The 20750-nt window shown below is 37.9% G+C and overlaps 1 protein-coding gene across 3 annotated transcripts in view; it reads right to left on the bottom strand.

The window, feature by feature from the left end:
* The window catches only part of NFATC3 (nuclear factor of activated T cells 3), a 104280-nt gene that overhangs the window by 11433 nt on the left and 72097 nt on the right, over positions 1 to 20750 (bottom strand). For 2 of the 3 annotated variants that reach the window (XM_056360945.1, XM_056360944.1), the window contains exons 4-10: positions 18532 to 18731; positions 17183 to 17355; positions 16210 to 16350; positions 14244 to 14299; positions 13476 to 13602; positions 10552 to 11604; positions 1628 to 1729 (exon numbers count right to left, since the gene is read on the bottom strand). In XM_056360945.1, coding sequence (XP_056216920.1) covers positions 1628 to 1729; positions 10552 to 11604; positions 13476 to 13602; positions 14244 to 14299; positions 16210 to 16350; positions 17183 to 17355; positions 18532 to 18731 — 1852 coding nt within the window. The remainder of the gene's footprint in view (positions 1 to 1627; positions 1730 to 10551; positions 11605 to 13475; positions 13603 to 14243; positions 14300 to 16209; positions 16351 to 17182; positions 17356 to 18531; positions 18732 to 20750) is intronic. The other variant, XM_056360946.1, reaches the window with a different exon arrangement.

Genomic DNA, 20750 nt, shown 5'->3' with positions numbered 1-20750 from the left:
CTGTTCAGCAGTATAATTTAGAAGCGATACTCTTCCTAGTTTAAGCTGAACATTAAATCTGTAAGCATTCTCTACCACTAGTTGATACAGTTGGCTTGTCTGATGTGACACTAAGGTTTACACAGGAAAGGTAGTAGAATGGTTCTGTACCCTGAAGAATGCTATCTCTTGCAGTAGCACCACACTGACTATCTTTCTTACACCAAATACCTAAAATACCTGTTATTTAATTTTTTTAAAATGCCAGTCTCTCCATTGTATTTTTCAGATGCTAGCATTTGTGTGTGTGCATATTCTCCTACGGGGCTGGTTTTCGCTTTGTGCGCCCTTTTTAAAAGGGACCTGTCGGTATATATTTCCTAATTCTAAGTTTGGGGGTTGCCAACCTGTGTGTTACTCTTTAGTTGATGATACTGGTATTTGGGGGTTATTTTATTATTGAATTGAGTTTAAATTTTTCAAGAACTCCTGTTCTTCAACAATTATTCTGTACCTACCAGAGAGGTTCTGAGCACATGTTCTTCCACAGGATATAGGCTAGAACACAGAAATAATCTAAGCCATAACTGGTATTTTACTAATTGATCTGCTGTTTCTAGATACAGAAATGTCGACTTAGTGTACAGAGTCCTTTCCCTAGTTTTGCCATTCTGAACAGCAGCTACTTACCTTACTAATAACATTTTGATGTGTAAGGAAAGAGAACTAAGTCAGTTTTTTTGAAAGACCAACATCGCAATTTACTTCAGTTTCATGGGCAAACTTAAGATCACTCTACACACTAATTGTGTGAGAGTTTTATTAAGGCTATACACAAAGCTTGGTTACTTTACTGTTAACAATCCCAGATCTACTGTACACTTACAAATATCCCCTTTAAAAACCTATGGGGAAAGTAAAGTGAAATGTGTTATATGTGTTTATATATATATATGTGTGTATATTTATATTGGAAAAAAAGAAAGAACAGTATAGTTCTTTGGCATTTTAGGCATGTTTGTAATAAAGTGAAAAACACTTAAGAGGAATGAGTATAAACACAAACACGACCAATATACTGTGTGCCAATTTTTAATATTATTACCATTTAAGAGAGTCATAGTGCGTAATCTTGTTTATATGTGAAATAAAGAAGTTGAAAGCATCTTAAAATAAATCCAGGTGATCTTTCACAATTGTAGTGCACACTCAACTAGAAATCTACTTATGAATCTGTATTCCAAATACTTAGGTATTCCGTTTGTTTAAATTGACATGGCTTCATCCTTTTAAAAAAGGATAACCATTCTAAATTTCTCATGGTTAACTGATCTGGCCACTCTATGCCCTTGCCCATATTTGGCTTAAGATTTTCATATCCTCTTCTGTTTTACTAGATCATACATCACTCAGGAAGTTCTGTGGCAGCTACACATACTGTAAGTGGAGGTTTTTACTGCGTGAGTGTACACCTGGTTCACAACTCCTGAATTTTCAACTATTTCAGAATACACAGGTGTCCAATTATAGCAATACTTAAGTATTACATAGCGCTTTTCACTTGTAGATGTTAAGACTGTTACAACACTTTCCCCTTTCCTTCGTGCTCCAATTTCAAACATTGAAGCGTTTCAGTAAGCAGACTCACCCTCTAGATTTTCCACATAGGAGTTGGACATGAGTGCTGAATGTTGAGTCCATTTCTCTGTTGAACCTGATGGCTGGTATTCCAGGTCAGAGATAAAACTGTCTGTGTCAGAGAAGAAGACAGACATAACTACTGACTGGACTAAATCAAGAAGTTACAGTTCACTCAACCAGGAAGTGACTTTCAGTTTTCTTTTAATAGCACTAACTTTAAATACTCAGTTTCATTCACAACTACTACATATGTTGACATAAGTAACTATTTATAAGTTATCAGAGTGCCTATTAAAAACGGTATCACTTATCTTGTATATTTAGTTAGTTTTCAGTTAGCAGCCAGAGCCATAAAGGTAACTGTTAATATTTTTGGACGTCTTCCTAGTTGTATCATCATGGATTTTGTACTAGATAAAGTTCATTTTACCATTTGTGTTAGTTTAGAACCTTCTTTCTGCAATTTTCTCAATCTGCTTTACTTACTGTGGTCAAATTAAAAGTGCTTATGCCCCTTGACAGCACCTCTACTGAACCAGGTAGGTGAAAGAGTACTAGTAAATAAAACCTTTATTTTTCCTACAATTTAAACACAGGAAACTGTTGCTGTAAACAGCCGTTAGTTTCCCCTTTCCCTGTCAGACTGTCTGTACCATTTGCCCAAGGTACTGATCCGCAGTCAGGCCACACACAGGTTGAGGTGTTGGAAAACTGAGTATTATCTTGGTATAGGTGGCTCTATCAGACCAAGGCAATGTGAGAAGCCAAGTAGGAAGCAGAGAACTGCATTCCACTGAGTTGTTTCTCTTGGGAGGAAAAATGTACAGTATATTTATTACTTTAGCCAACAAGTGCATGTTTATTCGGTTACAATTAGCGATTATGCAGAGGTTACTATAGTATGCTGGGTTGGGTTTGGGGTTTTTTTCCTGCCCAAGACAGAGCTGCATGTTTAGTAAACTAGGATTTAATACAATTAACAAAATTGCTCTAGAAACTGGCTAATTTGTGCCTTCTGGATAGAGCCACACGATTGCTTTGCCAGCATGGTTTCTAAGCCCTGCTTAGGGATGACTCCTGGGAAAACGAGAGTCTATTTTTACTTCCTCCTGAAACTCAAGCGGTACCAATTACCCCTTTGGATGACTCCTCATGCTTAACTGTTTAAAGCATAAAGTTATGTGTATTGAAACAGGAAGTGGAAAGCACCATCTGGGTTTCAATGGAAATGTCCACTGCCAGCTTGAAGGAAAGGAGTAGACGGAGGACAAAAGCTCGTCAAATAATAGGACGTTAAGAACATTTTCCCCCACCAACTGTAGTAGAACTGCAAGACAGTGACATTTAAATAAAGATTTAATGAATCCAGGGAGATCTGCAGAAAAATACCTTGGGATGAAACAAATTAACTTTTACCAGCAATCCTCTTTAAAGCTCAGGCTTTCAAAGGAGCAGACAACAAACATGCTGACAAAAAGCCTCCAGAGAGAACAGTGAAGTTAATTAGCTCTTTTAGGCAACAGTCTCTGTACCGTAAGTCTGCATTGCTTATATAGCAAGGATTACCTGTCACTTTAGCAAAGAAATATGATTCTGAGCATTTTTTTCTAATTAATTTCATAGAGGGATTCTGAGGTTCTTGCATGTCTTAACAAAGCTGCTGACAGCAGTCAGTTTTTGCTTTTCTAAATCCCTGACAAAGTCACGTGTAACACATGTAACCTGTCTCCAGCCAGCACCTTCTGGAATGGAGCATGCGCTTGCCTTGGGCACGCAGTATTTGTTGTTCGTGAAACGTGGTAAATAAAGCAACAGCCTTTTAAAGTGTGTAATATAGCATAAAGATTTTGTTCAATGCATGCTAAAGGTAGATAGAACTTGAGGTACCAGATAAATACACATTAAAAAGACCTTTCTACCTCGTAATTTTATGAACATTTGGGAAAGGTTTATACTTCCTTAAGCAATATTAAATGTGTATTGTACTGAAAGAATATAACATTAAAATTAAAGCTATTAAACTGAAATAGAACTCAAGAAAAATGACATCCTGTACATATATCTATTTAACCAACCAAAATGTCATACTTTTATGAACCACGTCTTTGTCTTGGCTCTTCCCTTAAGTACAGAAAGGTTAGGGAAAATGTAAACCCTCTATTACCTGCACCAGATTTGGGTCAAAGCAGTAAGTCAACTTAAAATGACGGTTCTATTACAGATACAGACCAAAAAGCTACTGGAGTTACACCATTTGGTTTTCAGGATCTCTTCCTACAAGAGTCAAACAACTTCATTTTTTGTATCACGTGATTAAAAGTTTAGCCTGCGCATCCTTTACTACTACTGCTGCAGTATGATGCGTGGGAAATGGGACTTAATGTAGAAGATGTCACTGGTTTTAGAAAAGTAGATCCCCAAATATATTCTAGAAGGCGTGATGGATTTGCAGTGTTGCTCAAGTAAGTACTTGGTATCCTTTGCAAAAAGAAGTTTGATATAATGGTTTGGCAGATCATATCAACTGTCTAGGTTTGGTAGTATTGCTGCATCCACCTAGGAATTCATGCATTTTAGGGGACAGATGAGTCAACTGCTGTATTTACAGAGGCAGTGAGGATCAGTAAACCTCAAAGAACATTATGGATAGACTGCAGCGCATGCTTCTGTGAACATAGGCCTTCTTTGTCAGCTCCAGATAAAACTCTATCAGCTGCATCTCTGTGACGATCCCTGCAGCTAGATCCCATTTGTTAGGGCAGTATATTTAGCCTGGCTTTGACTCCGCATGACCAGCAAGTAGTACAGGGTCAACTTTCCCTTTAAAAAAAAAAATAAATAAAAGCTGCCAGGCTATAATTAATGCTCAGTCTTCTCTGCTGTGGAGCAGGCAGCTGATTCTGTTGGTTTGTGATCAAAACCAGTCACATGGCAGGCCATGGCTGCAATGGCAAACGTTCAGGACATGGTAGGTTGCCTTGCAAGTCACCATGCCACACCAGGCTTACTTTTAGTAATTTCAAGTTCAATGCCAACTTTGCTAAGTCCTATTTTTTTTTTAATTGATAAAATGAGGCTGTACGAAATGTTAGGAGGAGTATGGACTTCCTGTGCACATTACAATTATAGCTATAGAGAGAGGCTGAATGTGCCTGTGGAGCACAAATATATATAGGATATATAACAAATATCCTTGTTCACATTATGATTATGACTCTGTATTTACGTACCATAGTGAAACCAACTCATTTAAGTCATATGTTTATCCCTTTCTCTCACGCAAGAAGATAGACGAGTCTAACATGGTAAGTATTAAGTGTGTGCCATGGAGCTAGAGCATACGTGCTGCGCAGCGGAAAGCAGTGCGGAGGTGTCCAAGCGTATTTTTCCCAGCGTCACAAGGGCATGCCTAACTCCTTCCAGTTCTGCTACTATTGCAAGTGCCTGCACCATGATGTAGTCACGTCACTTGCATTCACAGAGTAAGTTTCTAACCTCTTCTAGTTCTTAAATAGGAATCTTTTTGCGGTGGTGCAACTATTTGAGCTTACTTTGAATTATTTGAGGTGTTCTGTGGCTCGCGGAGGGCAATAGGAAGTTTGATATGTTTGCTGGTCATGGGTACTTGAGGACTGAAGAGACTTGTCTGAAGTTCTTTACACATCAGCAGTCTGCAACCTGTCTTCTCAATAGATGCCTTGCTGGCACAGATTTTATGAACACAGTGAATTAATCCACTGGAAGACACGGTTACAGCATTCTTTAACTGCTGAGAACCCCAGACAGTAACATTCTTTTCATTCACCCTTCCTCACTGTTCCAACCTTTTCCTTTTAATCTACTGCTTAGTCTGGAGATGTTTAATTCCTAGCACCTATTTACTAAAAGCAGATTCCCAATTCTCTTCCAATACATTTCAGGTTCTGCCTCATCACCTTACTCAAATTCAACATCTCACTGCAGAAGCCCATAAGCTTACGAGAAGAATTAGCAGTAAAAAGCAGTTTACAATTCTATCTCCATACTGCTTGATAATATATATATAATATACAGATTACTAAGAAAGGAGGAGTTTGGACAAAACCTTACTAAACAATTTATACTAGTATAATTTTTGGAATGCCTTTTATCAACAGGAATAATCCAGGAGTTCCATGTACAATGTAGGCTCAAGTTCTTGTCACACAAATGCATGTCGGGCATGCTGCAAGATGCAACGTTTTGTTCCATACTTAGGAGAGTAAAAAAAACGCCTTGAGTTTGAGATGTACATCTTAAGAACATCTCAAATTTGAGTTACACTCAAACAAGACATTTTTGAGCCACTCTCCTCCATCCTAAGCTAGACTCCAGCATTCGGTATTTTTTGTTTCTGTAGGCCTTCAATGCTGTTTGGCAGGACGCTGCCTTAATTAAGAATGACCTGTTAATGCACAATTTTTAAATACTTAGATAAATACAAAGTACAATCATTCTCCAGTACTTTCCTATTAGTTTCTACTGGGATTGTCCAGAAGTTAAGCTGAAGCTACAGTAAAAAGCTACCTGTAAAGATGTACATATTTTCTAGCAAAAAATCAGAATAATCCCTGAGCTTCCCAGCAAGAGAATTTATCAACTAGAGAATTATCACAGAACTATTAAAATGAATGAATGCAAATGGCTTAGAATTCTACATGGAATGTGTCTGACAAAACAACTTACTGCTTTATGTACACAAAACTGTTAGAGGATTTCTAGTTATGATTTATATCAAGTCCACATACTCTATTTTCTAATCTCCAGCTTTATGTAATGGAGATGCAATGAGTAACAAAATGTAAGAGGATTAGTAGAAGGTCATCCTGATTTGCTGAATACAGCCTAACATAATACCTTAAAAACAGTTACATGCAGTTGTACACGTTAGAAATCTCATCGCTGTAGAAAGCTATAAAATCCAAGGTAAACTCACTCCTAAACTGCAAGCCACAAGAGATTAAATTTTAGATCAACAGTATTCGATAGATTTAAATCTAAAACTTGACAGTGGGATGGGTAGGTAAACCACCACACTAGAAGCACTGTTTAAAAACAGTGGGGAAAAAAAAATTAACAAGGCCTCACCATAGAACTAGACTGATTCTAACCGACTAGCTTGCTTTTTTTTTTTCCTCCAAGTGGGAAGAAATGGGACCTTTATTAGATAAGCATACAACAGAGCACCGTATGGATGATGGATATGGGAAAGGACAGAAATGACCAGCTGCCTGCTTCTTGTCACTTAAGCTGCCTTGTTTACACCTATTTGCAGCCCTAAATATTCCACTGTCCACACAGGGAAACATTAGCCTGGGGAGCGGGGCAGAGGGCAGGCTCGCTGAAAGATGTTAAAAAAAAAAAAAAGGCAGCCAAACAGCCCAGGGGCAGGGGAGGAAAAGCAGAGGGGACAACTAAAGAGCAAGAAGCTGCTTTTATGTAGTTCCCGTCCAAACATCCACCAGCTTGTACAGATTGACTATTGCAAAGATCTAAGCGGAAAAAAGTACTGGTTTTCAGAACACCTTTTAAGTAGCAGCATACAGCGTAAGTTACTTTGAAATTGTTATTGGTAATGTCATCTGAATTTCCTATCCAGGTGCCCTCATGCATTCTGATCCCTTGTTTCTTCAAGTGAATTAGCGTTTCCTGTAGGAATGAAGGATGGGAAGAGGGGAAGCCAAACAAAAGAGCACGTTCAAAGGTGGAGATTAGAAAAGCCTAAAGACATTAACCAGATCCTGTTGAAAAACAAGAGAACAAAGACAGGCACAAACTTCAGCAGTAAGAAAAAAAGGGGGTGTGTGGAGGGATGGGTGGGTTTGGGGGGGGTGGGGGGGTGGGCAAGTAGTATACTTTATGTAGACGCCCAGGTAGAGGATCTGCCTCATTCTTTTCCGCTCATATCCCAAACAGAGCCCAGCTTGCTCTAACTGGTAAAGGGCAAAGGAAGGCAACAAAGTTTGAAAAGAGACTCCATTCCGGCCATCAGCAAGTGTATTTGTCTTGGCAGAGAAGTTATAAAGGATCCAGGAGACGCTGGATCAAAACTAATGCAGATGCTCTTGGCTTGAACACCTATGGATTAAGCAGTTTGTAGTTCTGTATTAAATAGTAGTGGTTTTTTTGGTGTGTTCTGAAGAAAAAGCCTTAATGTTGGCTGAAGAGGCACTAAGATTCAGTTTTAGGAGTCTTGCTTACAGGAATTTATGCAACTACTATCCGGACTGCCACTTCTGTAGGTGGGATTGTTTGGGGTTTGTTTTTTGTTTGTTTGGTTTGGGTTTTTTTGCTTATTTGTTATTTTAAAACAATTTTAAACTACACTCTGTCAAGCTAAACAGCTTAGTAATTCTGGGACTAATTTTGTCATGAGGTAGCACTTCTATACTATGCTCAAATTTTGTTCAACGTTTTCTTAAAATATTTTCTTTGCCAAGAAAATATCTACTATGCTAATTTTTCAAAAGCGCACATTAACTAAAAGAAAGAAGATTATTTATGCTGTCAATGTTTTTTTTGAGTTTGTTTACTTTTTTTTCCAGACTGCTGCCTGAAGTATTTAAGGTCAGTAATCCAGACATGATTTATACTATATTCAATTGGCTTTGCCTTACTGTTTTGAGAGGTTTATTCACCTTAACTGGTAACCCTTAAAAACCTATTTTCCAACTAAATATAGCTTTGAGATATTAGCTGGGAGAACATACTGTATCAACATTCATTTATGTATGCAATTATGTTTGGATTTTTTTCCTTTGTTGTTGTAACATTAATGTAGAATAACTGATTTCGCTATTTGTGTCTAGCTCTATTTGTACAGAAACTAAAATTTGATTATGCACAAAAGAAAAATACTGAAATTATTTTTAAAACCACAGTAACATGTTAGATCTAAGTTATAAAAAAAGCATTCTTGTCTAAACATGTTTTCTTTATTTAAAGCTGATTAAGCAGAGGAAACATTTACTCAAGTTTGAGAGAATTGAGCAGCTTGTGTCCTGTCACTGTGCCCTTCAAGATTTTTGGACGAGCAGGTTTAAGGCGAGACATCTGATTTGTATTTGCAGATTGGAAATGAAGAAAAAAACCCAACAAACCACCCCCCAAACGCAGCCCCCCAAGCACTCATCGAATGGCCGTAATATGAAACTGAAATGAAGGTAATCTCTGTGCTTGCAAATGTACTGTTGCTGCCAAGTGCTAGTTCAGCATTTAAAATCATGTTCAATTTTCCCTATAGGAAGTGTACAGTTTAATCATCAGTTACCAGATCTTCTTTAAACTTCTATAGCAAGCATTATTTTTTAAAAAATAAATTAATAAAGCTATGGCCATTTGACTCATATGTATATTGATTATACTTCTCTAAAATCAACTGATATCTTTGATGCAGGGGGAAAAAATTGGTTTTCTTTTCTGGTTTTTTCTGTGCATTAATTTCTGAACAAGTATAAACAAACTGCCAAGATGCTCATAAATGCTGAACGCTTCTGCTTCTATTGTGAAAAGTTTAACTACAGTATTTAGTTCTGTTTTATTTCTACATCTTTTTTGCGGGTGTGGAGGGTAGGAGGATGAGAAAAAGGTAGGTCCTAATGTGACACTTAGGGAAAAATTAATCTCTTTCTCACTCCTCTAGTACGGAAGCAGAAAATGCTATTTTTCTGTTGCATTCTGTTTCATAGAGCCTTGTTCTTCTCCCCTCAGGAAGTCCTTGACAGAATCAGTCCCTTCCTTTCTAAATAAAGTTACGTTGATTGATAAACAGTGTTTCTAAAAAGAAAGCTTTGTTTAATTAGGGTGGCCATTTAATTGAAAGCCCAACTGTATTACCAGTTTCTCTCATTTTCTTCCCAGTACGCTGTGTCTGTTTTCTTACTAAGTTTTCTCATTACTGACTGAAGGTAGCAACAGCAAATTTCCATTTATGAAGGAACTGGGACCGATAAGGATATTTAACAGGTTACCCACACTGAATTCTTTACACTACTGCTGATGCAATTAAGTAATTACTAGGGATGATTAAAAAACCCCAAACCCCACAACATTTAATGCTATTGTAGAAAAGAGATATTAATAAGTTTCCCACCATCAACACTGAACACCTTTAACACACACCTTTTAAGGCCAGGCCTTCTGTTCTTCCAGCCTTATTAACATGACGTGTTCTTTAATAGCCTTGTATCTATGCCTCAAATACGCTGATGTTTAGGACCTGACATAATTCATTTTTTTTCCCACTTGGTTGGACAAGTTCTGTAAATTAACACTGTCCAAGTGTTTAGAGAACTTTATTGCCTGGACTTTAGCACTAGAATATCCTTGTTCTGTTTATGTTAAACAAGTGAATTTCTCAAAAAGGCAGCTAGAGTGGTATGGAGAAAGCAAACAGCTACTGTGAGCAGAGGTGCTGAATGCTGACAGCGTATCTACGGTACATCTGTGAAGAGACTATGACAGTGCCAAAATGCATGTGATGTATTTTCAGAAAATGAGCCTGCCCTTCAAAACTGGGACAACTCCAAGAAACAAGACTCCAAACTACATCTGTGCAACTTAGATATATTACTGTGACTTTCACTGAAACGTACCAACAAGACCGTCAGGAAAGGCTTCAAATTAATTCCTTATCTTTAAGGTATCATTGCGTAGGAGTTAATCCTCAAGCCCTGTTTTAAGTCTATGGGCAAATTAGACTAAAGTATTTGAACTGTGTAACTATGGATTGCAGCTGGTATCGTTAGGTTTAAATAAGTTGTTGCTTTCACAAATGTATGACTCCATTTTGATGATACAAATTTACTTCTGTGAAGAGGAGTGTTTTCTAAACAAAACAGAGCAACCCTCCCACACCCACTTTGTAGCTTAAGGTAGATTATATCCCAGTATTACAACATTATATCCACTTACCATCATCTAGTGTGATGTCTTGTAGTCCTATTGTTTGAAAATTCAATTCTCGATCTTCAGGTTCTGGTTTAATGTTAATAGCTGCCCCGTCTGGTGAAAATGGAGATGAATCGCATACGGTATGGTGTATTAGGGATGATGCTGCGTTAAGACCTCCCAGCGCTGGACTATGTGCTTGAGGGGAGTGCTGTCCCGAGTGACTCACAGCGGTTGGCGGGGGAGATGAGGCAGGTCCTGAGCTAGGAGACTGGTAAGGCATAGGCTGTAGCTGGGGCGAAGAAGGTCCAGACAGCGGCGAATGGACCAAAGGGTGGGAAGCTGTGGGGGATGGGGATGAAGCGGATGCTGGATTTGTCGAATGGTACGGGACTTGCTGCAGCTGGGGAGAAGACTGCCCAAGGGACCGGCTCATTGCAGAAGGGATGGAGCCCTGCCCCGCGCTTGGGCAGTGGTATCCCATCGACGGTAGGTGAGAAGATGACTGTCCCGAATGAGCTGGGTGTGCTAGCGGATGCCCTGCTGTACTTGGTGTCGCCACAGAACCTGGATTTGAAGAATGAAACTGCATTGGTGGTAGAGCTTGGCAGCTAAGATTTATCAAATGAGGTACAGCTGTGTCTTGCTGAAATGAAATAGCATCGAATCCTTGGCTGGAGGCAGAGTTCATAGGAAGACCAGACTGTCCGTTGTATACGTCGTTAGACTGCATAGGCTGGTAAGAAGGCCTCACAGGAGGTGCTGATGTTACCTGAAAAGACTGAACCACAGCAGGAGGCAAAACATGACACTCCTCACTTGGACTAAGGTTTCTACCTTGCATATGTGGCAGGTGGGATACTGCGGAGGTCACCATTGCTGTGTATGGAGGTTGGACCGGACACACAAGGCTCCTGGGTGACGTGGACAGTAAGTTGTCATGTGGATGCCCTTGCTCTGGTGAGGGCAATTGAGTTCGGATAGAATGCAGGCCCTGGACGTTGCTCGCGTGAGGCAGGGCCAAAGATGGAACAGCAGACAAATCCACATCATCTCTGTGCTCTTGTTTCATTATAACTAGAAAAAGTAAAACAATTGTTACAATTCCAACCCATTGGTATCCTGTGATAAACGCACACTAATTGCTGCTTTACAGCCGCAAACAGTACTGCTCACGTCCTTGCTCCAGTTTCCCTTCTTTTGCTCTGCTTTCATTTTCTTTGACTTTACGCCGGCTCTATCAACCCTTAAAAGTCAGGAACTCTCCTAGCACTTACTCAAAGGCAGTTATCTTCCTTTCTAAAATATCCTCCCATGCAATTCATGTTTTCACGGACACGTGCAACCCAGCCACAGAAAGTCCAGTACGTCAAAAGGACACACACATGGAGGGTGGCTGCTGCTGCGGGGCTCCAGCAACACCAGGCAGGCACGAGCTCGGTCTCAGGCGCTAGGAAACGGTGAATGACATTTCTTAGCAGGCTTCAAACTTTGCTCAGCCTCTGATGAAAATGACAGATTAACTTTGGCAACACACTTAAACTAGTCTGGGTAGTGCGTGTTGTTTTAATTACAGCAGCCCTTTCAGCATATCCTCCAATTTCAATGATGGCAACAACTGTTCTTATAACACAGACAAATTGACACACTTTCAGTTACAGGATTATTATTATTTTTTCAAGCTACCGGCACGCTCTTGAAAAAGACACTGATTTTTAAGTACAAACAGTGGAAAAATGTTAACACAACTGCCCAATTACTGCTTTATAAAATACAGTTACTTAATCTGCTATATATATTTATAGAAAAAATGTATTTTAAAATGTTTGTGCAATAACAGCTGCAGTTATAATTAAAACTTACTTCTTACTTAAGCAGTGTCATTACTTCATTCCACCATTTAAGTATGGAGTTCTCGAACAAAAATATAGTTTAAATGTGTTTAATAACTACCTTGGAAGCTGACATTCTTAAGAATGGTTGAAAAATACCACAAATCTGACACCACAATTATATAAAAGTATACTTAGTGTACCAGAAACCTAGGTAGCATTGCGTAAATTACACGTGAAGGTACGAAGTAGGTAATTTTAGAGCACAACAAGTGAGCAAAACTTAGCTGACATGATTCAAAAAAAACCACGTCAGGTAATGGAAGTTGGCTTTGTCAGCATACCTATTAGCTTTAAGAAGAATACATAAATATCCATATCTGACTTTTAAGACTCATCTACCTATCTGACTTAAAGTCTTCCAAACCGTACTAAAGGGTCCAGCACCATCACTTGCACCTTGTGGATTCTGACTACTCTAAACGGGTAAAAATTTCTTAAAAGAAAAGACAGTAAGTGGCAGGCAAAGGAGCCGGCGTTGCGTATCTAGTAGTAACCACTTCCTCATACCAAACAAAAGGGATTAAGATGTTTTAACTACACGTACAGTTAACAGAGCTAGAAGCAAAAACTGTACAAGTTAAACTATTTTCTCTCAAAATGCTGCAGTGTGTCCAGAAGCAGGGAAAATATTTTTATCGTCTTCCTTGTATTTAAACCTCTTCACGGTTTTTTGATATTTGAGGTGGGGGGAAAAAAAATAAATGTGTAAAACCTGTTCTTCTATGATCTCACTATTCTCCACATCATCACTAGGGTTATTTACAGAGCAGCTTCTGAGATTCATCATCACTCTCAAAAAAAAAAAAAAAAAAAAAAGAAAGATGCAAATTATTCTGTAAAAAGTGCAACAAAGAGATACGTGGCTGTAATCATAGTATTGCAGCTTATTACTCTAGATATCAGCTTTTTAATTAGACAAACTGAAGTTGTTTTACAAAAAATTCAAGGCTGGTCTTCTCTACTTGTCAAAGGTACAAGGACTGTCTGAATTACTTTCAAATATCTCCTTTAAAAACCAAAGTAAAACTCAACCTTTTATTTTTTATTTAATACCTGGTGTATAAGTAAAACGTTGAGACTGGCTTTTTTTCCTCTTGCCGTTGCAGAGATAAAACTGCACCTGAACTGCAGCTGTAATTGTTTTGTTATGGTATGGAGGAACTTCAAGTATGATGTTTGCCTATATGAAAGTTGAAACGAAAAAGTTTTACATATAGAATATAAGTGAAACAGCTATTAATTACAGAAAACACTAAAACACTTATTGCAAAAAACTAAAGCACACTGATATTTTGAAATGGGTAAACTTCAAGTTTATGCATATTATATAGTAAAACAGTACTATAAGCAAACTTCTATTTGGAGACTTTTTGCTTCTTTTAGACACAAGTGTTCTGAAAGTAATGCTTTTAATTAGACACATCATCTAAAGGATGCTTTGCTCGTCTGCCACAGCCTAAAAAAAACTCCAGCAGTCAACGAATTGCTTTTTCAATCACTAAGCTTTTAAGAAAAAATTTAATGCACTGGAAATTATTTGTCATCTTGGCAAAATTATCTTCAGTTTTCTTTTTCCAATTTTCAATTTCTTTTTTTATTGCTTTCACAACAAACATACTGCTTCCAGTTCCTTCAAAGCATCATCTTAATGGCTATTTTATAGTATTAAGCCAATTTAGAAGTCTCCAACTGTCTGTCTGAATCAGCCAATGACCTACTTACTTTACTAAATTAATTCTAAATTTCAGAACAACAGTGAAGATGTTTGGTTTCTCATTTTAAAACAGAAAGCTTTCTAAAGTAAGAAAAATTGTTTCTCACCCCTTGACACTTTTCCCTAATTATTTTCCCTTCTACCTCCCACTGAGGTCGTCCATCTGTTGAGAGAAATTTGCAAATAATTCAAGCAAAAAGCATTCTCTGAAACACTTAAATACTTTATCTTAAAAAAACTTAAATACTTAATATAAAACTGCATTTATTTTCAGTCATAGAGGCCATTCAACTGACAGAGCTGTATCGTAACCGAAGCATGAAGTATAGAGATGCTTTAGGAGTTTCAACACTACAGCTGTTGTCCATATAAGGTGACAGTTGTGCAGGATTCTGCATTTTCACAGAACCTGCTGATGACATAGAATTAGATTTAATTCCAAAGGAGGCAATGTGTACTACAAGCGTACAGAGGGAGTTTCCCCCCTCCCCCCATTTTTCTAAAAACATTTTTGAAAGGTAGTTAAAGTACTACTAACACTTGTGATTAGTCAAACAAATGTGCTGATGACTTACAGTTTAAGTCACCATGCGAGAGAGAGAGAACGCATGCCATGCTTTCGTGCGCATACCCACAGGTTATACGCTTAAAACTAACACCCTCCACTGAGCTGAAAGACCCCGCAGTAGCTCAAACACCAGGGACGTCGTCTGTGTTGCGAGGGAAGTAGGTGGCCTTGGTGAACCTCTCTGCCCAGCTCTAGCGTAACCCGTTACCGTTAGTCTAACACTGGTCTCTGCTACTGGGTTTTGTACAGGTTTTCAGGGGACCTACTGTCAAGCAGCAGTACTTCTTAAAAAGGCATTCAAGTCGGCGTCAAAATACATTATTACATTAAACCCCCACTTCTGTGGGATTTGCTAATAAAAAAAATCCACCCCAAGTCTTTTACTTAAATATTTAAGGAAATAAGACGTAGAAGAATTGGACTTGGCTGCAAGCTTTTATTTTTAAGGATTTACTTTGCACTGTTTTCCCTGAAGTTCAAGTCAGGTATTCAAGCCAGATCAATGATAATTAAGTTAATCAAACGTTACGCTCTCTGTATTAAAGGGACAATCAGGGAAGAAAAGGAACTCTTATGTATTACATAAAGCTAGTCCTAAATTTTCAACTGTTTTTCATGCAGTTAAATTCTTCTACAGGTTTCGCTGCACGAAGGAAACGCTGTCTTTAGCATACCCTAACTGAAACGCATGCCTGCAATATAATTTTTAATTCTGCTAATATACAAGGGTGAGGTGCTGCAGTTCCCTCCCATGGCTAAGTGTGGAAGATTGAACCTGGGTCCTAGCGAACTGGCTATAATATCGCTGATTTCCTGGCAATTAAATACGTGACCAGCTTGTCAAGTACATACATGTTTAATAGGCGTTCAAGAGGTCGCTGTTGTTCGTACCACTGCTTTTCCACAGGATTTGAAGGAGATGCACACTTGCCTGCTTGCAGATGCAGATGAGGCAGAGACACGGCTGAAGCAGATGCTTCACACCAGATCTGAGCCAGATCTTGAGACTTTTAGTAAAAGATGCATCCCTTAAGAGTAACTACTATAGAAAATCTTACGCAAACGTAGGGGAAAAAAATATCTGTAGTGTTTTCTAACTAATATTTATTTCATTAGCTCCGGAGTAAGTCAGTTCCTACACAATGATTAAATCAGATGTAACACAACATCAATATCAAACAGCGTACTTCCATTATTTCCCTTTTTCATTTTTTTAATAAGGACAAAATACATGCTATCATCTTTCAAATGACAGATGTTCAGATGAACAGCGTCTTTCAAATACACACAATTCCAAGTCAGACAGCCTCTCACTGCCTTCCTGAATCAGAAGTACTACTCCATTAACAACTGTCACCCAGCTTATAGACCAGTGCCCAAACTGGTTTCAGATTACTACTGGTGACTTAACTTTACTTCCTTTTTTAAACCTCCTTACTTCCTAAAATCAAGCTCAGGTAGTGGTTTTGGGTTTGTTTTCAAGAAAAGTGTAAGACAGTACTTACCTTGTCCTTTTTCAAAAAATATAATTTTGGATTCTGGAAGAAAATTGGATCCTGTCACCACCATTTCATGGCCTCCATTTACTGAGCAGCTATTGATGCTGTACTTCTCGATCTGAGGAAGTTCTTGAGCAGATCGCTGAGCTTTAAAAAAGAAAACCAAGGGAAAATTATTATTTGTGATTTCAATCATAGTGACAGTTCTTTGATAATCCTAACTTGAAGAATCAGGAGTGAAACTAAACCAAACATTTATTTACATACATAAATCATATTTGTGTATGGTTTATTTTTTTAAATTTTTTTTTAATTACACTGATACTAGATACACTGATACATAGAAAAGAAACACCAAGAAGCCATGAATTCCAACAGTCTCTACTGTTGAAGGAAATGAAATTTTTAGTTTAGGAATATTGTTGTGGGTTTTTTGGGGTTTTTTTTTGGGGGGGGGTTGTTGGTTTTTTTTGTTTTATAAAATTTAAAGTTACTTCAGTAATTTATAGACAAAATTCAAATTGTTTAAGGTCATGTTTTGATTCTTTAGGGCCAGCATTTAACAAATAAGCTCTCTAGAAGTTCAGCTGTTTGTTAGATAATATTACATAAAGACAAGTAATGGTATAGGCTCTTGGAAATGAAATGGTATTAGTTCTTCCTGAAATGAATATTTATTGTCACTGACATCTATCAGCTGCCTCTGCTCACATACAGGAACTTCTGAAGCTGCTAGCTGTGACTGCAGTATCGGGTTTAAAGCTGAAAACACTGCTTTTGTCTCCAAACCCTGAGGCTGCCACTTGACAAGTACCATCTTTAAATAAAGATATATTATTTTTCGGCAATTTAGCTCTTTACACACAATGCTTTTTACATACATGTTATATATAATTCTGACAATAAATACTGTCAGAATGACAATACTACTGATACATGCACAAAACATGAGTATAAATTATATTTAAAGCAATCTTACAGCATTCAACAGGTATGGAAGCAGTCTGCAGAGATAAGACTTTTCCACTAGGCTGTGGGATGTGAACACGAAACACAAGTCGCACTCTGGTATTCTTTCTTCCAATATCTGTCTCTCCTTTACGGAGCTCTATATCTGAATTGCGAAGTTTCAAAATACCAGCACAATCGATACTGGAGATAGGTGAGGACGGATGGATCAGAAGAGAAATGGAAGAAAATGAATCAAACTATTGCCAAAGTATACTCTGAAGCCTTTCTTTTGTTAAAGAATGAAGAGCATTCTACTTTTTCCCATGTTATGCTATTTTAAATGTCTGAGATTAAAAGATCTGTTAGTGTCAAAAACGGCAGCAAGTACTCTGGTGAAACATTTAGTCTTGTAAATATCTAGCTGCTGCTTTTTTGAGCCTTTAAAAGATCATGTGTTACTGCACATTGTTTAGCCTTCGAAGTAAGTTACTTAAAACATCATTTACAAGGAGCAACAGACTTAAGATTTAGTTCTGCCTTAGGAAGGGCTAGAGAATGACAAGAGCGTAGCCATCAGATCCCAGCTACCACTCCACGTAGTTACTCACGACACACATACTTCAATCAAGTAACACATATACATAAACATGCGAGGAGTGTTATCTTGCGCATCATCGTGGGTTCACAGCACTCAATGGAACTAGCATGAAGTCTGCAACTAGGAAAATTTAAGCTGACTTCAGAAGTCACAGCAGAAATAAATGCGCTACATAAATAATTGTGCTTTAGCCTGCTCACTGAGCCTCCAGCTAGAGCAGGGCACTTACGTTGTTGCTGTAACAAACCACTGAACTATTATTTAGCACATTCTATCTGGCAAGACCTGAAAAGTCAGAATAATGGAACTGCTAAAAATAAAAAAAAATAACCAAAACAAGGAAAAGGCCTACCAAGATACCAGAAGTTAAATGACCACATTCAATCAAGAAAAAAACCAGCTAAACTCTATGACTGTGTTTTCATAGGAAGAGGTCGTACATATTCATAAAAAAACCAAAACAAAACTCTGCTGGCCAGTAACCCACATGCAGTTCTACATATGTAGAGTCCTATATACGTATGGATTGAACGGGGAAGTACAATCCCAGAAGCACTCATCTATCCCCCATCAATCTTACGAGCTTCCCTGGCTCTCTACTTCTTTCCTTCTGACTGCCTAAACATTAGGCACATCTCTTTGAACATGCCATCTTCATAATGAGCCATATTTGTGGAAAATATGCTATTTCGCAAGATTTTTCTTTCACCTTTGCACAAATGAAAAAACAACCAACCAACCACATAGCAATTAACCAGCTAATTTATGCTGTGATGTACCTGGCTGACATATTGTTTTCAGGAAGAAGCGGTATTTCCAGAACTTTTGTGCTGGCAATTATTATCTCTTGACTAGCTGTTGCAACTGTTTTTCCAGTGATTCGGTGCACCTGGTAGAACGCATGAGGTCTTAAGTAGCGATCATCTGCTGTTCCGATGAACATTTGTAGGTTTACTGGCTTTTCGCTGTAGCCCAGGAGCTGATGAAAAAGTAGATGCAGTATTAAAATATTAGTTGACTTTTTCTGCATTTATGTGTGCATAATACAAATACAGAACTAGTACAAAGACTTAAGAGTCAAAGAGTAGTATTTAATTACAAACTCCAACCTCTTCAGATATCAGAAAACTGAGTACACGTCAGTTCCCCAACACCAGTATCAGCAACAACACTTACCAGAACAAATGTATCAAAATATCTTTATTACTTTTGAATCTTTCAAAGAGAAAAGAATTGTTTTATCTACAGAATTTCTACATCAAAGCTATGCTATGTTATAGGTGCATTTCTGATATTGTTTGTAATCAAAGCCAAATTATCAGTTCTACTAAGATACACCTAGTATGTTCTAGTATTTCTAGTAATACTAAAAGTATTTTCAAGTTTAGTTTTTCTACTATGGAATGCGATAGTGAGTTTTATTAAATTTAAGAAGTTTTGTGAATGCAAAAGTATTAGGGTAAGACAAAGAAAACCTAATTTAAAGTCTAATTCTAAATCAGGAAGCTGAGTATTGTTTATTTTTGCTAAAGAAAATGTTTTAAAAACCAGAATTTGATAAATATCAAGTTAATCCACGCATCTTTCCTTTTCTTACCTAAAAAACCTAACCACCCACGCACCTGACTGTCACAAAACCACCTGCTGCTTGTGCTAACAGTAGTAAGTCTAGGCACAAAACACATTGAAACAGAAAACACAGAAAAAGAAAAATCCCAAACTCTAAAAGAAAAGGTTAGTTTTATGATAGCTCATTGGTAACGTATTGTCCAGAAGAAAACAAATTTAACCAACAGCAACACGCAAGTTTCCTTTAGCCACCGCATTTTTAAATCTGAAGCCTATAAAATAGGTCTTATAAATCCATGAAGTTTACTTCACCTTCCTGCAACTGGCAGATTAATGCACACTGCAAGTTATATAATTTCTAAAAAAGCAATGCAGCAGATTTACATTTCATTGACTTTGACATCAACTTTATGATCAAACTGGAGGGAGGGCCAGGCAGTCATTCTTTAAATGTGTTTTTGTCATGTCAATATTTTTGTCTCTAGGGAGAGTTATTTGGTCACACAACAATATTATCCAAGCTCTTTACAGAACTAACACTTAAAAAACAAACAAAACCATGTCAATTTAACCTACTTAGAAGAGTCATTTAGTGCCAGTAGAGTCAGCAGCACAAAACCCAACGCACATCCACACCCAGAAAGCAGAAGCACCAGCGTAGGGTCCTTTATCTTGATGCACTACTATTGGCAGTAAGTTTTACGTAGACCATACGAATGCCTGTATCCTATATTCAAGTTACAGCTACGACAGCACCTACCAGTCTTATCCCTTTTATTAGAGCTTTCTCAATCAAGAACAGAAATTTGGTTTCTGCCAGAAGTCTGGAACTTTAAAGAGTCATTCTCAAAGCTTTCCAAGTGACATGAATGCTTTTGTCCAAGATACAATACTTGCTCGTTAATTAACCCATCTAGACACAACAGCATGCTCGTACTTCCTCTCTATTAATTTTAGTTTTGTTCTTTCCATTTACCCAATGGAGTTAAATGTGATTGAGAAGCAGAAGAGCTAAATCTAGACCACCTAAGGCAAATAAATTTGAGTTTGCTCAAATAAACCCAAAACACCACGTGAGGCTTGTTCTTTACCTCTTCATATTCAGCACACACACACACAATCTAAAATAATTCCTAAGACTGATGCCCGCGACTGCAGGAATGCTACTACAGATAAAAATCTACAGCCAAGCTGCAGCATGGAACTGTTGGTGAGCAACAACCTACATATCTTGAGCGGCTGACACAAAAGCTCAATAGATCAAATACATGATTTGCTATAGTCACAGCATTATGAGATTGCGCTAAAAAAAAAAACCACCAACCTAGAACGGGCATTTTCTCTAAGTGAGTAGAGAGGAAAGAACAGACACAGTTCAGGATTACTGCTTCTGTTGCTTTTCTGGGCTGGGAGATCTCTAGATGATTAC

Source organism: Falco biarmicus, chromosome 15 (genome assembly GCF_023638135.1).
Source record: "Falco biarmicus isolate bFalBia1 chromosome 15, bFalBia1.pri, whole genome shotgun sequence".
Classification (NCBI taxonomy): Eukaryota; Metazoa; Chordata; class Aves; order Falconiformes; family Falconidae; genus Falco; species Falco biarmicus.
Note: the sequence above shows the minus strand (reverse complement) of the source record. Positions and strands in the feature narration are given on the sequence as shown.